Raw genomic sequence first — 17,048 nt, 5'->3', positions numbered from 1 at the left:
AGAAAGGTTCCAGCGTGAAGTTGATGACTTTAGGATTCAGACTACCAACACAATCTTGTAAGCAAATAAGATTTCTATCAAAGGACCTCCTAGACCCTATGCTTCTCTTCTGGCGCTCTAACCTCCTCGAAGCTTAATGATCCCTGTAACACCAGACCCAATCAAGCCTGATTTTTATATATTTTTGGGCTTACGAGTATGAAAAACCCAATTGAGTGTTCGAGTTTTTTTTGGAATAGACTACGGGCTTAAAATCTTTGTTTTGGAGGGTTATGATTTTTCTTTGTTGTTTATAATTAGGTTAAAAATCTTTTTATGAGTCGAGAAGATTTTTGGACTAGTTGAATTATTTTTAGAAATTGAGTAGTGATCGATGACTCAAGAAAAAGACTAAGACCCAAGCCCACACCCGTGTCTTTCAAACTATTAAAACCAACTGAGTTTATGATATTTTCGCCGCCTCGCACGATTGCACTCCCATGCACGTACACCTCTATTCTCCTAAGCTTTAGGGTTTTGTTTTTGTTTTGTTTCAATCACCTATTTATTCACACGTTAACTTCCCAGTTCACGTCCTTTGCATGCAAGTTTCTTCATCTCAACGTTTCCCTTAGGGTTTCCATCACTCGCATATATATACACATACATTAGCCCACGCATATAGAAACTGCTTTGTGACATTCGCTGCCGCTGCTGCTCTCTTGAACCATCCCATTGCTACCGTCGACTCCCTTTGCCACCTTGCACTACTATGAGACATTGCCCAGTGATTCAAACCTCCTCGTGCCCTTCTGTTTTTCCAGCCAATGCACCGTCCAAAACTCACGCTGCCCCCATACAAAATCGACGCAACCCATGCATGCACGAAGCCCCCACCGTGCATTGTCGCGCCACCCCAGCACCTCCACATAGTTGCCGCTCGGTTCATCCACCCCACATAAACCTCTGCCCAGACCTCACCACCATAGTCAGCCGTGAACCCACGTCGGAAAACACCACCCTCAAACACACCGAAGGACCTCTGTTTTTGCATCTCAAAACAGGGCACTTTATCTTGTTTCGGTGCCACTAGCCACGATGAAGGGAAGCCCGGCGACGCTGACACCCCATCCTTTCTGTGACCTACTGTTGCCCAACCACCATGTTACCGCTGCATCGCTGCCCTCTAAGTGAGTATTCCATCTGTTTTCTCTCCGTCTCTATTCCTATCTCGCACATCTCTCACTCTCCGTTCTCTCTTTTTCGCTCACCACTCTCTCTCTTCTAGTGCACCACCGTAGTAACCACTGCTACCACCGCACCCAACTCCGTCGCAGCTCCTATCTTCATGATGAACCTCCATCGCGTACGTAGTTGCTCCTTTATTCAAAGAATTTGGTTTTACATAAGTGTAATTACATGCTTCTAAGCTATATTTTACACTAATATTATTAATTACCTTTTTACCCTTCGAACTGCAAGTTATGCTAAGGTGTTTTAAAATTTTTAATATGTGTTAATAAACTCTTATTTAATTATGATTACAGAAAATAACTTAAGTATGTTAACATGTTATTAAGTAAAGATTATTTTAAGAGTAAACAATATTGGTGTAATGTTATTTTTACACTTTAGATATGATTTAGTCTATTAAAAAATAGTTATGGTTTATTTTAAAATACTTTGGGATAATTATATTATCTAGTATTAAACTTTATAGTTTGTTTTCAATAATAAATAGGTCAGACTTTTAAATGTTTTAGTCAAAGTTATTAAATCAACATTGATAATTTTAGAAATGGATGATTTATAATTTGAAGTTATGAAATTTTAGGTTTTGAGGAATTAAATAGGTTATTTTAGAAGTTTAGGCTTAAATATCGAAATACGTGATTATTTTATAGGTGACGATTAATTATAGTTCGCATTTTTGAGAAAATTTCTGAAAAAGATAAGAAGTTCAGGTAAGCGGGGTTCCTATGCTAGATTTGCATAAAAATAAAATGGGTTGAGGTTAGTTTTTGAAAATATGCATGTTTTGTTATGAAAAGATATTTGAACTAGCTCAGTTATTTGTTCTGCATTACTCATGAGATTCTGTTTAAGAATAATATATTTTCTGGCATGACGGGTGTAGACATGTGTTATTTTGCATTTTACTTTTGAACTGTGCAAAAGAGAGCGAATATGAAATTTTGTGCATAAAATTATGTTTTATGATCTGATTATGTTCTGTTCTGAAGATATTCAGTACTCTGATATGATATGATGTGTTTTCTAAAAATCTATGGCATAACATTCTATTTATGTTTCTGTTCCGTTCTGACCTTACCATGGGTGCAAAATTGTTGCCTCTGTTTGCGTTGGTACCAACTTTTCTATTTCTGGTGCATCCACTTTGGAAACAAAGTGGTTTTCTATGTGGTCTTTCCTATGTGCACAATCGGGGCTTCGAGAATGAATACGGGGAATATTCACATTCTGTTACTGCTTGGTTAGCTATCGGGGTTTGCACAACCCTACCACGGGAGTTAAACATGGTCTCTGTTCTGATATGATAAGATAAGATGAATATGTTCAGTTATGCTCTGCCAAAGTAAATTTTTCATAAGAATGTTTTCTGTAAGTTTCGCTTTTATATTTTTGGTAAAATGTTATGATTTTGCATTCTGAAAACGAGTATTCTGATTCTGCATTCTGAAAGAAAATATTTTGTTCAGCATTCTGAATTCTGATAAATGCTCATGTTTATACACTAATATATGTTTTCTGCTTACTGAGCTGTTGATAACTCACCCCCTATATTCAAATATTTTTTAGATAATTTTGATGTTTCAGCTGGCGAACAAGAGTAGGAAGTTTTAGTAAGATGTGATGATCATAGTGGAATAAGTGCTTGAGGGTACAAGTGCTTATTTGAGAGTCGTAGTTAATAAATTGATTTATTTTCAGTTATTTGGATCTGATGAATTAAGGATATTTTCGAGTTTTTAACTTTTGTTATTGTGAATTTCTTTGTTGTCCCTATGAAGGAATATAGATTTTTGGGTTGAGTAAATGAATTAATATTTTATGGAGTTTTCTAGATTTTATAGTTGTATTATTGAAGTTGATATTAAGTATTAAGAGCTAACTCTCCGGACCACCAGGATCGGGGCATTACAGTCCCTCTGCTTTCTAGATTTTGGACATGGTGGCCTTGAAAGCACCCTTATTGATATCCTTATCTGAGCCTATTTGAGCAATCAGACACCTCTTGCTTTTCTCGTTAGAAATCAAAACATCTTCCTCCGAGAGACTCACAGATTGCTGTTCTACTTCAGTCAGATGTGGGCCCTCATAGAAGTTAGAAAGTTCCTCTTCCATAGTAAAAACTAGAGCTGAAAGAAGAGACTAATGGCTCTTGAGATAAGATTTAAGAGACTAAACCTCTATGCTCTAGAAGAGACATAGAGAGCAAAACCCCACCTTTCCTAGAGAGAGAGGGGACCTTGCAAGGTATCACTTAGAGCATTAGCCAAATACATATAACTGCACGAGTAATAATAATATATACTTTATCTTATGGTTTTGTTCCTTCATTTTTGCTCATGTATTTTATTTTACTTTTAAATTTTTTTAATTTTAATGGTTAAAAAAGTAAATTTTTTTTTTCTCAACAAGATAGATTCAATCATAATTAAAACCGTTCTTACAAGATTAAGACAAAACTAAATTAAACTATACATCATCAACTAATGTAAAGTAAAAGGAGGGTCTTTTCTGCTATGGAAATCCAACATACAAGGTAGAATAAAAGAAATGGGTATGCAGCCATATAAATTCTTGGAAGCTGCCCACTGCGCAATGGAATGCACGCATCAATTATGATCTCGATGTATCTTTCTGTGTGCCAGCTGTCGAATGAGTTCAGCAAAGATTTGATGCCATTGACTACAGGCTGAATGGTCCAATCGGCTACTTTTTCAGGATCATTTGCCCCTTGTAGAGCCACTAGTGAATCCCCTGCAATGACAAGTTTTTTTATATTGATGCGTCTAGCCTCCTCTAATCCAATGTTTATCGTAGTGGCTTCGCCTAGATTTGGGTTATGACTATCAATATGCTTTGTTATGACGAAGACTGGGTAGCCCTCATCTGATATGCATAGCGATGATGCTATACTACCTGTTTGTCTAACTACTACATAAAAGAATAGACTGTAATGCCCGTTTGGTGTAGCTCTCCAGTCATGGCTGTCAGTTACTATTTTAATGTCCCATGCATTACAGTGTTCCTTATAAGTTCTCAAAGTGCTAGAAATAAAATTATCCAGATTTGGAATTAAAGACTCATGAACAGTTTTATTTCTCAAAAACCAAATATTTGAAAGTCTTGCTCCTCTCTATCCAAAATGTTCAACTTTTCTATGGGGGAAATGATGCATTCAATCCAATCACAAATTTTATGATTAGCAAAACATGTAATATCCAAGGGCCAATGTGATTGCCTCCAAAGAATTCTGGTAAAAGGACAAGTAAAGAACAAATGAGCTTGGGTCTCTTCCTCATTGTTGCATATGGGACACTGAGCTTCCTCCTCTATTAGTGGTGCAAACCTTTTTACCAAGGATTTTGTTGGAATTATGTTATTCAGAATTTTCTAGCAAAGCAATTTTAATCTGTATTGAATTTTAATCTTCCAAAGATTTTTCCAGATGTTTGTTTGAACCTGCAGTGGTTTGGAATTCATAGTGATGGCAACATAGGTAGATTTCACTGAGAATTTTCCAGAAGAATGGTGCATCCATCTGAGTTTATCCTTCTGTCTGTGAAAATCTGTTTGAGCTAGAAGAATTTTCAGAATTTCAGTCACAGTATCAGGATGGAAAAGGGCTTGTAACAGTAGGATTTTCCACCTTCTAGGTTCTTCCATTGTAAGTTCAGAGACAACTAGGGTCCTATCTAAGGTGATGGAGCTGTTCTTTGGAATTGGCTTGAAATCTAGCTGAGTTGGGATCCATGGATCAAATCACACCTTTGTGCTTGTGCCATTATTGATTTAATAACACATACTCTGTTTCAAGAAATCTCTTTGCTTTAAAATGTATTTCCATTTCCAAGAATTTGAAGCTTTTGGAAGAGTGTCAAAGAAATTTGAGTTTTCTAAGTATTTTCCAGACAAGACAGTTTTCCAACTGGCATTGCTTTCATTTGAAATGTTCCAACCAATTTTACACAAGAGTGCTTTATTGAAATCTAAAATCAGTCTTGAGCCAAGACCTCAATGGATTTGGGTTTGCATATTGACTTCCAAGATTTGTGTGTGAAATTTTTTGATTTTTCAATTGGGAAACCCCACCAAAACTTTGAGAAGGCTTTGTCAATTTGTTTTGTGACAAATTTTGGGATCAAGAGAGTGGACATGACAAAAGAAGGGATTGAGCTAGCAACAGATCATCGAATTAAAGTTGTTCTACTGGCTTGAGAGAGAACTTTTGTCTTCCACCCTGCTAGTTTTTCAAAAATTATTTCTCGTAGATCTTCAAAATGGATTTTTTTTTTTAAGCTTTAAAAGAGAGAGGAAGTCCCAGGTATTTTAGTTTTGAAGAGTCATTTGAATAACCGAAGAGATTCTTAACCTCTATTTTCTTTTGAGGACGGGTATTCTAACTGAATTGAATGGTTGATTTGTTGGAATGAATTTTTTGGCCCGACTAAGAAGAGTATTTTTCCAAACAATTTTTGAACATTTGAGCATTCTATTGAGTGGATTTATCAAAAATAATGATATCATCAGCAAAAAGTAAGTGAGAGATTGGCAGGCTATTTCTGCAAATTTTTACTCCTTTTAGAAGCCCAAATTTTTCTTCCCTAGTAATGAGTCTCGATAAAACTTATGTACCTATAATGAACAGTAAAGGGGAAAGAGAGTCTCCTTGCCTAAGCCCTCGAGAAGGATGGAAATATCCATAGGGATTCCCATTGATAATCACTGAGTAAGAAACAGTGGTAATGCACTATTTAATCCAGTTAATCCAAATCCTGCTGAAGCCTAAGACAGTCATAATGTTCAAAATAAAATTCCATTACATCATATCAAATGCATTTTCCATGACTTTCTTGACTGCCATAATACCCTCCCTCCCTCTTTTCTTTTTAAGATGATGAAAGATCTCTTGGGCAAGAATGGCATTTTCTTGGATGACTCTACCCGGGACAAACGCTGTTTGATGAGGAGAGATAATTCTTGGAAGAATATTCTTTAGCCTATTTGCAAGAATCTTTGCTACAATTTTGTAGCAAACATTCGAGAGGCTGATCGGTCTGTATTGATGAACAGTGTTTGGGCCATTTTTTTTGGAATGAGGGCAATATGGGTGTGATTCAATTCCTTAAGCAGCTTACCCATGAATGAAGAAATTTTTTATGGCAGCTATGAAGTCAGTTTTTATGATGTCCCAATACTGCTTGTAAAACAAACCAATGAAACCATCAGGGCTAGGAGCTTTCGTTGAAGGTGTTTGTTTAATGGCACTAATGATTTCACCATCATAGGAATTTCACAAAGAAAGTTGTTTTCCATGTTTGAGATCTTGTCAGGGAACAAACCTTCTAAGTCCATGTTTGGATTGGATTGGAAGAAGTGTATATGCATTTGAAATGATCCATAAAGGTGTTTTGAATGACATTTTGATCAATCGTCCAGTGATTATGATTCAGATTTAAACTCTCAATGGAATTTGCTCCTCTTAATTGTTGTTGACAAGTGAAAGAATTTTGTGTTGAGATCAGTCATTGTCAACTATTGAACTCTTGACTTTTGTTTCCAAAGGATTTCCTCCATTTTAAGTTGTTCATCAAGGAGTGCCTTGATTTCAGCTTCAGATTCCATGTCTTGAAAGGTAAGATCATTGCTTTGAATGTTTGAAAGAATTTGTTTCAAAATTTTTATGGAATTCTGAATGTTTCCAAAGTGATTTTTATTCCAAGTTTTTAAAGCTTTTTTTTCCTCTTTCAATTTTTTGGATAAAATAAAACCAGGTGTTCCAACATGAGAGGTATTCCAAGCTCTATGTATCACCATCTGACAGGTTGGGTCCCTTATCCAAAATTCTTAAAATTTGAAGGGATATCTATGATGATTGCTTCCTATGGTGTCCAAAATAATTGGAGAATGATCAGAAGAGCTAAAGGGGAGGTGCTGAAGGGTAGCATCTGGAAAAAAGGTTAAGCCAAGAAGAATTAGCAATCTCTCTATCAAGTCCTTCTCTAATGTTCCGAAATCTTTGTCTATTGTTGGTCCAAGTGTATGGTCCATGAAAACCAATATCAACCATCCCATTTGTTTCCATGTAGGCTCAAAGTCCATTTAAGTTAGAAGAGCAAGCAAATGGCCGACCTCCTTGTTTTTCAAACTGGTTGAGGACATCATTAAAATCACCAATGTTAAGGACAGGACCATTAAAGCTATTAGTAATTCTCTCAAGATTGTTCCAAAAAATCTATTTTTTACTATAATTCGTAGGACAATAAACAAGATTTAACAGCCACAGGGAATGAACAGGATTCGAGTACACAAACATAGTCATTACATTACTATTCATATAAACAGGTTCTACATCCATGCCATTTTTCCACATACACAAAAGTCCACCACATTTACTGCCTGGAGGGATATTTACATACAAGTTGAAACCTAATCTATTCACAATAGTACTAGTATTCACAGAATTCAAAATTGTCTCCTATAGGAAGACGATATCAGGTTTTAGAGACCTGATATTTGCCCTTAAGCTTCTAATTGCAAGGGGACAGGCAAGGCCCCTGCAATTCCAACACATGATCCTCATTTTTCATCTGGTGTAAGTAGTATTGGCCCTGCCACATTTGCTTCAGAATCCAATGAAAATAAATTCAAAGTTTGAGTCTAAGACATGTTACTCAAGTGCTGTGTTTCCCTTCGATATGGAGAAAATCTTGGTTTTTTTGTTTGCTTTTCTGAGATGTTACGTTTTTTCCCTTTTGCATGCTGGAAAAATTTTGCAATTGGGATCCTCTTGATTTCCTCAGAGTCTGAGAGTATTTTATGTACTTGCTTTTGCTTGCTTCGTTTACTACGAGAATCATCTCCCAATGAGGCCGTCTCTCCCTGCCTTTCATGAGTCTGTCTTTTCTTTGAACTAAGTTCAAGTTTTTAAATGATTTTTTGGCTAAAAGTTTTCAGTTTATGTGATTCTGTTTCGAAGGAGGAAGAGGATTGTGAATGGATTTTTTTTTCTAGGTGGACAGGATTTTGATAGAACACAAGGGTATATCAGCTGGGTAGAGAATATTTCATGTGTCAGGTGGCGTTTTCTTTCAGTACGTTGCTGTTCGGCTGGCCAAAGATGTTTGACTGTTTGGATTGAGCTGGATTTATGGGCTGAGCTGAATTTATGGGCCATTTCAAAGGGACTGGGTCAGGTTGTGCGGGATTAAAAGCCAAATTGTTTGAGGATTGAGCTGAGCTTTGTGTTGTATGAGATGTGTTCGGTTTTATTGCAATGCACGACTAGCCAGTAAATGAATATATTTTTTTATTTTTTAAAAATTTAAAAAACTTTTTTAAAATTTTTTTATAAAAATATAAATATACTGGAACACGTGCAGCAGTCAAGTAGCACTGTCTTTGTCAAAGACCTTACAAATTAAAAACCTCACCTAAAGTTCAGGCAGGTAGAGTCGTAGACCTTTCTCGTTGATATCGTTGAGATTGTCCCGTTTTTAAATTTATGATTTTGATTTCATCAACAACAATTTTGATTTCATCAACAACAACCCCAGACAAAAAATAGGAGAGCAAAAAAATAAAAATCAAGCTAGCTAGCTCGCTGTCTTCGTTGGAAGAACCATGTACTCTCCTACTAAACAGTTATTGACTCCATTATTGCTTCTCTCTCTCTCCTTTTCCATATATGAAACTCGGGCTCCATCTCTGGTGGACTGGGTTGAAAAAATAAAAATAAAAAAATCTGAGTGCACGTGCATAACAGATTCACAAGCGTTGGAACGAAAAAATAAAAATATTTCCTAGCATATTCCTTTAAAGACAAATACGAAATTTACCATCGATTCCGTATGTCATATATCAGTTTGGGCGGATGAATCATTCGAATGGATGTATATTCTATGGATTTGGTGTCAAGTTTTCCTTCAAAAGCATTCTAGGAGAAAATTTCGTTCGAATAAATATATTATACTATATAATATTAATATATTATATATATACTATATAATAAAATAATATTATATGTCATATTCTTATCTTATTTTAATTATATTAAATAGTATATGATATATTTATTATTATTAAATAATAAAAAAGTATGTAATAAATAATTATTTAATAATAATAAATATATCATATCTTATTTAATAGTATGAAAGTAAAATAATAGTTAGTTTATAATAAAATTAAAATATGAGAAATGGGTAGAAAATTTCAATAAAAACCTCGTTAGAATAAACTATATGCAGATAGACGAAAAAAAAAAAAGTACAATTGATCCAATAAATGATATGGGCCCATATTTCTTAATTGGCAGCTGCAACTAGTGGGTGTTTGAAAACGCAACCACGAAAGGGACAGCTCAGCTGATTTTTTGTGGTTTTTTTTTTCTCATCTAGATGTATTGATTGATCAAAGTGATAAGCTACAAAGTAAAATAAATTTATAAATTAATATGATTTTATATAATATATTTTAATTAATTTTTAAATAAAAATAATTTTATAATCTAACATATAACATTAAGTTACGTTAGTTTATAAATTTATTTTACTAATTATGCTTTACACAACGACATAAAAATATAATTTTTCATAATAAGAGTGTCTAGGAGGCATCATGTGCATTGAAATTTTGAAAAAGCAAAATTAAGACCAGTAGGATATTGCTACTCCGCATCCTTTTTAGTTTTTCTCATCGAAAGTGTACCGAATTTTTTTTTTAATATTTGAAAATGAAAAATAAATTATAAAAATCATCTTTATTTAAGAAAAAAAAGTCAAAAAAGAATAAAAATTAAATAAAAAATTTGATTCGACCAGAATTGGTAACTTTTTTTTTTTTTTTTTTTTGATATATTAGGGAAGGAAAGTCGAATCATTGATATCATTTTGGAGATGTGGTTGTTATGCGGCCACCTGCAGTTGCCAATTGGTCACTTGTGTTAACCCAATAACTGCATAAGTAATAGTAATATATACTTTATCTTATGGTTTTGTTCCTTCATTTTTGCTCATGTATTCTATTTTATTTTTTAATTTTTTAATTTTAATGATTAAAAAAGTAATTATCAATAAATTAATAATTTTCTTTTATTTTTTTTTAAATTTTAAAATATTTAAAATATATATATATAAATATACTCGAACACGTGCAGCAGTCAAGTGGCATTTCACTGTATAGAATGTCTTTGTCAAAGACCTTTCAAATTAAAAACCTCACCTAAAGTTGAGGCGGGTAGAGTCGTAGACCTTTTTCGTTGATTTTGATTTTCATCAAAATTTATGATTACTGTGGTTCTAAAATTTATGATTTTGATTTTCATCAACAACAACCCGAACAAAAAAATAAAAGAGCAAAAAAATAACAATCAAGCTGGCTAGCTCGCTGTCTTCGTCGGAAGAACCATGTTCTCACCTTCTGAACAGTTATTGACTCCATTATTGCTTCTCTCTCTCCTTCTCCAAATATGCGTTTCCCTAGACACCATAAAGCCGGACGAGCCTCTTAAAGACGGTGACATCCTCGTCTCTCACCGAGAAACGTTTGCACTTGGATTTTTCAGTCCTGTAAATTCTAGCCGTCGCTACGTCGGGATTTGGTATAACAGAGTGCCAGTACAAACGGTTGTTTGGGTCGCTAACAGGGACCATCCTCTCGACGACACTGCCGGTGTACTCTCCATCGACGGTCATGGAAACCTCGTCCTCACCGAGACGAACCGAAGCATCCCTATCTGGTCTACCAACGCTTCTGTTGTCTCCGCCAACCGTTCCATGGCTAGGCTCTTGGACACCGGGAACCTCGTTTTGGTTCACCCAGAAACCCAGAGCCTTATATGGCAGAGCTTTGACTTTCCGACAGACACTTTGCTTCCGTTTATGAAACTCGGGCTCGATCGCCGGACTGGGCTGAACCGGTTCCTGACATCTTGGAAGTCCAAGGATGACCCGGGAACCGGAAACTGCACCCTTGCGATTGATCCAACCGGGTATCCGCAGCTGTTCTTATACGAGGGTGGGGCTCCTTTGTGGCGGGGCGGATCTTGGACCGGAAAAAGATGGAGCGGCGTACCCGAAATGACACAGAATTACATCTTCAACGTCAGCTACGTGGATAATCAAGATGAGATCGCAATTGAATACGGTGTCACTGTTCCTAACGTTTTCACTAGAATGATGGTGGAGGAACCTGGTGTCGTGCAGCGGTCTACTTGGTTCGAGACTGGGTGGGTCCGGTTTTGGTCCGCCCCGAAAGAGAAGTGCGATTACTACAAAGCATGCGGTCCAAATAGTTACTGTGACCCGAACAACCTAGAAAAGTTCGAGTGCACGTGCTTGCCCGGGTTCGAACCCAAGTCGGCCCGTGATTGGTTCCTGAGAGATGGGTCGGGCGGGTGCGTGAGGAATGTGTCCACGTGCAACAGCGGAGAAGGATTTGTGAAGCTTGCACGTGTGAAGGTGCCGAATACCTCGATAGCACGTGCGAACATGAGTCTGTCGTTGAAAGGGTGCGAGCAAGAGTGCTTGAAGAATTGTACTTGTACGGCCTACACCAATGCAAACGAGACAGAGGGAGGGATTGGGTGCCTTACATGGCACGGCAACTTGGTAGACACGAGAATTTATACCAATGGAGGACAATATTTATATCTACGCGTGGATGCAGTCACTTTAGGTACTCCAGTTTTGTTACTTCTTTTTTTTACTTCAACCACGATCCATGTCCCATCTAAGTCGGAGAAGATTCTGGTTCATGAATCGCGTATAAAGTTGAGTTTTCCACTCTTTTTTCTTCTTTTTTTTCTTAGCTCAATATGCAAAGAAGAATGGTCTTCTTCAGAATAAGGGAAAGCTGGCGATTCTTGTAGTTTCTGTTGCAGTAATACTGCTTATTGTGGCTTCTATTGTGTATTGGTTCATAATAAGGAAGATAAAGGGTAAGTAAAACATGATTTTTAAAGCGGTTTCTTCGTTTCTTTTGCACTTTGAGAATTTCTAACTGTATTTGACGACAGAAAAAAGACAAAGCAAGTATACTTTTAGCAATACCTCCGCTGCAGCAAGCTTTGAAGAATCTTCAACTAGAAGGGAGCTCGATGGAAGTACGAGAAATTCAGATTTACAATTCTTTGAACTAAGTAAGATAGTTGCAGCCACGGATAACTTCTCTGTTTCTAACAAGCTAGGAGAAGGTGGTTTTGGATCAGTGTATAAGGTAATCTCCCTGAAATTCAATTCATAAGTGTGCAATGCATCAGTAATTCCATTCTGAATGTTGATTAAGGTTGAAATTGGTGTTTGCTTTCAGGGTTGCTTATACAATGGAAAGGAAATAGCAGTGAAAAGGCTATCAAAGTACTCCGGACAAGGCATAGAAGAGTTCAAGAATGAAGTTGCAATCATTGCTAAACTTCAACACAGGAACCTTGTGAGGATTCTGGGTTATTGCGTTCAGGGAGAAGAAAAGATGTTAATCTATGAGTACTTGCCAAACAGAAGCTTGGACACTTTCATTTTTGGTATGTCTTCTTTTCACGTAAGCTTCTTCTTCTGGTGTTCAGTATACCTACCAAGCAAATCATCTAAAGATCTGTGATCTTCTCATTCAGATGAAACAAAAAGGTCATTGTTAGATTGGGGCAAATGCTTTGAGATTATTTGTGGGATTGCTCGAGGGATCTTATATCTTCATCAAGACTCAAGATTAAGGATTATCCACAGAGATCTAAAGGCCAGCAATGTTCTACTTGACAATGCAATGCATCCAAAAATTGCGGATTTTGGTATGGCTAGAATTGTTGGAGGGGAGTCAGGGGACCAAATTGAAGCAAATACAAATCGTGTAGTTGGAACATAGTAAGTGTTCTACAAATTAAGAATACATTTAGGTCCCGTTTGGATAGTAAGATGAGATGATATAATTTTATATGAAAGTGAAATAAATATTGTTAGAATATTATTTTTTAATATTTTTATTGTTTTAAAATTTGAAAAATCTGAATTGCATATTATATTTTGTGTGAAAATTTGATAAAGTTGTAATAATGAGATGAGATGAGATGAAACCGTTTCTGTATCTAAACGGGGCCTTACAGTACAAACGAATTTCTTTTTTTTAAAGCAAAACATTAATCATATCATTTTAGTTTTGTGATAATTTCATTACGCTGTTGCAGTGGTTATATGTCTCCGGAGTATGCGATGCGTGGACTATTTTCAGTGAAGTCAGATGTATACAGCTTTGGGGTTTTGCTACTGGAGATTATTTCTGGCAAAAGGAACAGTACTTATTATCACGATGATCCCTCCTCAAACTTGATTGGGCATGTGAGTACAAGTGTATGCAAATAATTTGTCTTATATTATTTATTTAAACCTAAACACACGAACATGTTGTTTAATTGTAGGTTTGGGAGTTATGGAAAGAAGGCAAAGCCATGGAAATAGTTGATTCATCACTGGTTGACAAAACCCCTGATAATGAAGTTGCAAGATGCATTCAAATTGGGCTTTTGTGCGTGCAAGACTATGCAACAGATCGGCCAAACATGTCAGCAGTCGTTGCAATGTTGGGTAATGACAGACCTCTTCCTTCTCCACAACAACCTGCATTTGTTTTAAAGGGTAGTAGCCATGGGAAAGACACATCAACTAGCGAAGGAGCCATTTCTGTCAATCAAGTAACAGTTTCTTTGATTCACGGTCGTTAAAAGTCGAATTCTGTTCGGTGCAATGTATTGATATGAAGTTAGCTGTGTTAGTAGGGTCGTCGTTTTCAAAAAAGAAAATGTAAGCCCTAAAATAAAAGAAAATCTCTTTAACTTTAAGGAGATGTTTGGATTCGAAGATGACTTGAGATGAGCTGAGATGAGTTGAGATGGATTATGAATAGTAATGAGATGAGTTGTGAATAGTAGTGAGATTTGTGAGTTAAAGTTGCTGAATAGTAATGAATAGTAGTGAGATGAGTTGAGATGAGTTGAGATGAGCTGAGATAACTTGTGAATCCAAACAAGCCCTAAGTCGTGCAGGGGTGTGTGAGGTTGGGTGTGTGCGTGCGAGTATGTGGGGGTGTGTGTGTGAATGTACCCTTACTTAAAAACGAGTACATAAGCTAAGTGTTTACTATCTTTATGCCTTGAAACTTAATTAAAGCCAGTTAAAGGTTTTATTCTAGCAAATGGCAATTAGGTGTATCTATCTATCCAGCAGATGCATCGGCAAGATAGATGCATAGATGCATGGACAAGATAGATAGGTGTATCTATCTATCTATTCCTGCGAATGGCTACTACAATTAGGACATTAGATAGATGTTATTGAATATTTTAATTACTGTGTATATTAAAACACTTCATATTTTATACTAAATAGATATTATCTATTTCAGTTGAAATAAAAATGACTTTTGTCCCCACCTACAATTTATAAATACTAATAATCAAACAGATATATATATATATATATATATTTTATATTTGTAGTTAAAATTGTGAAGCGTGATATGTGATTTTGTTTATCTGATTTATATGAATTGTGGACATAAAATACTATTGATAAGAAGTATTTTGAGGATACTCCAACTCAAATGTAATAATCTGGATGAAAGTATTGATATTTACTTATTAATTTTTAGGCTTGTTCATCCGGGCCGGTACCCACAAAGAAAAACCTGAGTACACCCAGGTTGGGTACCGGATTTTAAACTTGAAATATGGCCTTTTTTTTTCTTTTATTTTCCCTACCACCTAAATGGACAGAAACTCAAAAGAAAAATACATATTATGTCCAATGAATCATCATTTTTTTTTTACTCTCTTTTCCATGTAGTTTTTTATTGGTGGTCAAGGAAGATGTCGACTTCGTTTTAAAAAATTAAATAAATAGAATTTAAATGTTGCATCAATATTTTTTTATGAAAAAATATTCATAACATTAAAGTTTTGATTTAAAAAAAAAATGGGGTACAACCCAGAATCCGGATTACAAATTTTTAAAAACCGGTTTCAATCCGGGTTGTAACGCCCCGGTCCTGGATGGGTCAGAGAATTACCTCTTAACACTTAAAATCATATCTCATTATATAAATGTAAACTCCAATTCCTCATTTACTCATATACCTCATTGTTTTAAACCATCTACTCCAAAATAAATAACTAAGATTACGAAGAAATCTCAAAATAAAAAGTCAACTTCCCAAAGTACTGAGTCAACAGAACGAAACTATTCCATAAAATTCTCCAATATCAAATACCCTCTTTGTATATATAATAGACTATGCCCACAAAGCCTTACCCATGCTTCCTATTCTTGAACCTCCGCTGAAGTATCCAAAATATCTGAAAAATATTATGGATATAAGGGGTGAGTTACCAACAACTCAGTAAGCAGAAATCATATGCTAGCGAGCATGCAGAACAAAATATTTTCCAGAGTTAACATGCAGAACAGAACATATTTTCAAAAGTAACAGAGCGATGGTTTTAAGACAAGTAAAACTCTTAGTGCTTTGGCATAACATAAACTGAGTATCGTCATCAGATCAAAACAGAGCATCAAACAGAGCAGAGACCATGTTTCACCCCCGTGGTAGGGTTGTGCTAACCCCGGTGGCCAAACCAGGCAGAGACAGAGGTGAAATCTTTCCTTTATTCTTCTCGGAGCCCCGAGTGTGCACACAGGAAAGACCACAATAAAACCACTTTGTTTCCAAAGTGGGTGCACTCAGAGACAGAGAAGTTGGTACCAACCCAAACAGAGCAGAGCATAACAGAGCAGAGCAGAGCAAAGCAGAGACAGAATCAGATACGAAAACCAGTACACCATGCCAAAGGTTTTCAGATGTTATATCAAAATAATACAGAATACCGAAACAGAAACAGACAGTTTACACCGCTGAACACAAAAGCCAGAACATCTTTCTAAATAAATGCACAACTTTTCATATTCTCAATATCGCTATTTTTCCAGATTTCAGAAACCACATGACAGAATTTAGCTCATATCTACACAATGCATGTCAGAACATATTTTTCTCTTTTTCGTACAGTTTTCATGAGTATGCAAATAAACGACCGAGGTTGGTTTTGTTTTTCCCAAGTTCTCATTTCACCACAAAAAATATGCAAAGTTTTCAGAAATCAACCTCAGTCTCAAATAATTCGTGTAAGGCCTAGCATAGGAACCCCCCTCTTACCTGGACTTCTTAGCCCTTTCAGAATTTTCCTCAAATATGTCGAACAATTAACAATCGTCACCTATAAAATAATCCAGTAATTCCTGTAAATTTCCAATCAACCACTTATTTCGATATTTAAACCTAAAAATACTAAAAGAACCTATTTTAAATCCACAAAACCTAAAATTTCCATAATTCCTAAAATATCATCCTTTCTAAAACCATCAATATTTACTTAATCCCCCTCACTATTATACTCTAAGTCATTTCTAAATTGCATAATAATATTTTGCACGTACTATGTACTTCTTAAAAATTTATACAATATCACTAATAAAATCTCAAATCTTTCTCTATTCCTTTATAAAAATAATGTATTTTAAAACAAAACCTACTAATATATATAAACCGAATCATGCTAAACTATAACTAGTCTGATATAAGGGTATTATAGGGATTAAACAAAACACAAAAGGGACCCCTTTCGGAAACAGAAAGGTTCATAAATCACAGATTAATTTCGTATGGAGCCATACTCACCGAGCGATGGAGGGCACAAAGGCGGCGAGCTGGGCGGTTGCTTACGGTGGTGGGGGCGGCGGCAGCACACTGGTTAGAGAGAGAGAGACCAGCTAGAGAGA

At 35.8% G+C, this 17,048-nt stretch overlaps 1 protein-coding gene across 1 annotated transcript; it reads left to right on the top strand.

Annotated features, from left to right (window-relative positions):
• The first annotated feature begins 10,556 nt into the window (after positions 1–10,556).
• Positions 10,557–14,555, top strand: LOC108989345 (G-type lectin S-receptor-like serine/threonine-protein kinase At1g11410). The gene is made up of 7 exons (XM_018962899.2): positions 10,557–11,904; positions 12,038–12,166; positions 12,245–12,444; positions 12,538–12,748; positions 12,839–13,085; positions 13,406–13,556; positions 13,637–14,555. Exons 1-7 carry the CDS (start codon positions 10,635–10,637, stop codon positions 13,937–13,939), a joined length of 2,511 nt encoding a protein of 836 aa, XP_018818444.2. The 5' UTR covers positions 10,557–10,634; the 3' UTR covers positions 13,940–14,555.
• Positions 14,556–17,048: the final 2,493 nt, after the last annotated feature.

This window comes from Juglans regia, chromosome 3, assembly GCF_001411555.2.
Source record: "Juglans regia cultivar Chandler chromosome 3, Walnut 2.0, whole genome shotgun sequence".
Taxonomy (NCBI): domain Eukaryota; kingdom Viridiplantae; phylum Streptophyta; class Magnoliopsida; order Fagales; family Juglandaceae; genus Juglans; species Juglans regia.
Note: the sequence above shows the minus strand (reverse complement) of the source record. Positions and strands in the feature narration are given on the sequence as shown.